General features: G+C 33.7%; 1 protein-coding gene and 1 non-coding gene across 2 annotated transcripts; both read left to right on the forward strand.

Moving 5' to 3' along the window:
- The first annotated feature begins 2378 nt into the window (after positions 1-2378).
- TRNAD-GUC (transfer RNA aspartic acid (anticodon GUC)) lies at positions 2379-2450 on the forward strand. Its single transcript has one exon. It is a non-coding gene; the product is annotated as a tRNA-Asp (tRNA).
- Positions 2451-2598: 148 nt separating this feature from the next.
- LOC145048212 (uncharacterized) lies at positions 2599-3309 on the forward strand. The gene has a single exon (XM_078996648.1). The coding sequence runs from the start codon at positions 2657-2659 to the stop codon at positions 3212-3214; it is 558 nt and encodes a 185-aa protein (XP_078852774.1). The 5' UTR covers positions 2599-2656; the 3' UTR covers positions 3215-3309.
- The last annotated feature ends 459 nt before the right edge of the window (positions 3310-3768 follow it).

Raw genomic sequence — 3768 nt, forward strand, 5'->3', positions numbered from 1 at the left:
TTTCGACGCCTGAAGACTGTTGCCACAGGCATATTATGTTTAGTATGGTTATAAAACTCACCGGATAGACAATTATTATGGTATTCTGATTTTATGAATGTGTAGCTATTAAAACTATTCTTCATCTAACAAGTGCGATCTTCTTATAGCTTTATTATATAAAACTATGCCTCAACCTTTTAAGCATGTCAGTTGCTTGCGATTTTCGGTGTTGGACATTAGAGACTGCCTGTTACTTTAGGAAAATAAGGGATTTTCCTGTATCCAAAACAATCAACTAATAGGAAAATAAGGGATTTTCCTGGTACAACTATTTACAATTCACCACATGAACATTCATATGCATTTCATATTTTTATTAGAAAATAATGGATTTTCTTGGAAAACGCACGAACTTTGGAATGACATACATTTTCTCAAAACCGCTTATGAACTCACCAACTTAATTGTTGACACTTTTCCTTGAAATAACTTGTATTCTTAGGGGACCGCTAAGCAGGTTTGGAAACCAACTTTTGGGGATTATCGCTCTGGCGTTAATTACTTCTTTTGAAAGATGTTTATGTATTTATCTTTTGAACATGTAACAAATACAATTATGTAAACATTTTGAAACCTTTATATATATATATGGTGGTGTGTACTTTCCTTACTATGAACTTTTATGATATTGAATATGACGTCCTCCGCCCCCGAACGTTTTCGTCGTTCTGGTTTGGGGGTGTGACATATATGATTAAGAAAAAAGTAGACTACGATTACTAAAACATAGAATTGTTTTCATCTACTACAAGGCAATGGAGGGAGTTTCAAAATATCCAGTTACCATCATCTGTTTATCCTGTTTTTGATCAGGCAGTTACAAGTGACAGTGTAGTTTACATCTTATTATCTAATCATACAATATTACGATTTGATCTTTATTCAGAAGAACATATACTAATATTTGCACCTTCTACTATGAATGACTTCAAACCATACGCATCGAGACTGATCAAGTTTCACGGAATATTCAAATATTTCTCTGTAAGTGGAGATCGTTTGTGGTCTATTTGGGTTTTCACTCACAATCGATGGATTAAAGTAGATGTTAGTACTTACAATGAAGGTGCACATGAATGGTGGGATTATAGAAATAGTACCCTATATTTCTTTAAAGGAAATACGTTTGAGCATGTGGTTCCGACACATCATTCTCAACAAGTTCTTTCAATTCGTTCTGATTTTGATACAGTCACTATGCCAAGTAGATATTAATGGTTATATATATATATATATATATATATATATATATATATATATATATATATATATATATATATATTATTTTGCATTCGAATATAGTTGTCTTTTGTAATGAACTATTTAAATATTTTATATTACTGTATAATTTATTACTTTTTTTTATTATTTTATTTGCAGTAAATGTTTTGGTAATTTTTTAATACACTTTTTGCGTTTAACGCGTATTATAATCTAGTTTTCTACTATTATTCATTTTATATACATATATGATTCAAGGCAGCATTTTGGTAAAGCTTGGTGGCAAGTACAAACCTTGTAACCATGGCACGTGATAACGAGCTTTTTAGAACATTTGCTTTAAGTTTTATCATTTATGCTTTCTGAAGTTATCTCTACACATTTGTTTGTAGTTTGATTACGTTTTAGAAATTTCTCCATGTATTTGGTTAGACCCATCAATGATTTAAGTCAAATTCATAATTTAATCCATGCGTCAATTTAATCTTTTACTTAGTATTCATCTCGTCCTTTTACATATAACAACGTCTACAAACTAATTTATTTATTGATAATATCAATAACTTAGGTATTTGAAATTGATGACCGAAACCTATAGTTGCTATTTATCATTTTCTAACAAAAAAAAATGGGCATGTGACACATGTTCCATCGGTTTCATTATAATGTCGTTATTTGCTTATTATAATATCTATTGAACACTTCTACCAAACATGAACATTATCTAATACAATTAACTCAAATTATCGCTAAATTTTAATAAAATCATTTTTATTGCCTAACCTGCTTTATTTTATTTTGACTTTTCTTATTCGGTTCGTACTTGAAACATACAGAATTTACGAATCAACTTTTAGGTTTTAACATAAATAAACCGGATTTCAAATTTGGTTGGTTGGTCTAAAATCAAAATGAAAAAAGTTTACTTGCTATTGAAGGAAAATAACTTCATACAAACACAACAAAACATTCATGTCACTTTAAGATATTTTAATAGAATAAATATAGTATATCAAGTTTCAAACATCAAATCGAAAATCAAAATAACGAGATTCAAAACTCGGAATCATAACACCAAAAGCTTAATAAAATAAGTTTAACAAAATAAACATCTTGTCGTTGTAGTATAGTGGTAAGTATTCCCGCCTGTCACGCGGGTGACCCGGGTTCGATCCCCGGCAACGGCGTTTTTGACTTTTTTATTTTCCAACGTTGTATTTTCCAAAGACGTCGTTTTCCGAATATTTTCTTTAATTGAATCTTGCCCTGCCTTCCACTCCTCAGTTTCTTGCCGATAAAGGGACGCAAACATTCCAAATTTCAGCTTCAACCCACCAACACCACCACCTCATTCTCGATCCAATATCCACAATCCGCCACCACTATCAACTAAATGACCACCACCGACCACCATAACCTAAAGAGCACCACCATCCACGTCATGGCATTAGACGGAATCGTGAACGTCAATTCCCTCTTCACACTCGGTCTCTTCCTTGGTCTTGCCGTTAACCCCGCCGACCCAAATTACACCCTCGTTGACTCCTCCTCCGCCACCACATGCCTCATGCCCTCTTCCACCGCCGAGAACCTTGTCGCCTTCCATGTCTACTCTTTCAGTTCCTTCCTGTTCTCGAGCCTTATTGCTTTCGGGCTCAAACAAGCCATTAGAGCAGCCAAAGATGGGGATACGCGGATTCAGGTGAGTGATGACACCATCGCTCATGTTAATTTGAGGGTCTTACGAGCTGGGATTTTGGCCTCGGCTGCTGGATCAGTGTCTGGATGTTTGTTTTTGACTGCTGCGCTGGTTGATTTGGTTGAGCTTAAGCTCGGGAAATTGGGTTGTTCCGATTGGTATGGTGTGGCTGCGGTTGTGCCGTTGGTAGTGTTGGTGCCTTTGGCTCTTGTTTTTTATATATGCATCGTGTTGCATGCATTCGCTACTTAGTAGCTTCATTATTGTACTCTACAAATAGTTATAAGTCAAATCAAGAAAACGCATTGTTAAATTTTTTGATTTTATTGTTAGAATGTTAGTGAGTTATATGTTGACAAGTTACATTTTATCCCCCTTGTTCCTTTAAGTTTCGGTCAAGCGGCCATTGCAGATAAGTAAATATGTTGAAACCAATTATGCATCTAATGTAACTCTTTAAGGTTAACTTTTTGGAGTTTACATATGTTAGAAACTAATTCTAGATCATAATGAGAATAAAGAAGAAAAAGAAGAAAGTGGTAGAGTTTATTTGTTATTTGGTTGTTGTGGTAATTCCGGAATAGTGTTGTGTTTCAAACATTTAAGATGCGTAAGAGTCCTACATATTTTTTTAAAGTATTATCATTCATGCTTTTAATTGTTCTCTAATAGTAGTAGATGTAAAATTTAGTGGTTCCACTTAGGGGGTGTTTGGCTTGTCTTTTGAAAGGGCAAAAGTCCTTTTTGGAAAAGATAAATGGCAAAAGATGTTTGGTAAACATATTTTAAAAGTGACTTTTTGATTT

The sequence above is a fragment of the Lactuca saligna genome, chromosome 5, assembly GCF_052625555.1.
Source record: "Lactuca saligna cultivar CGN05327 chromosome 5, ASM5262555v1, whole genome shotgun sequence".
In the NCBI taxonomy this organism is placed as follows: Eukaryota; Viridiplantae; Streptophyta; class Magnoliopsida; order Asterales; family Asteraceae; genus Lactuca; species Lactuca saligna.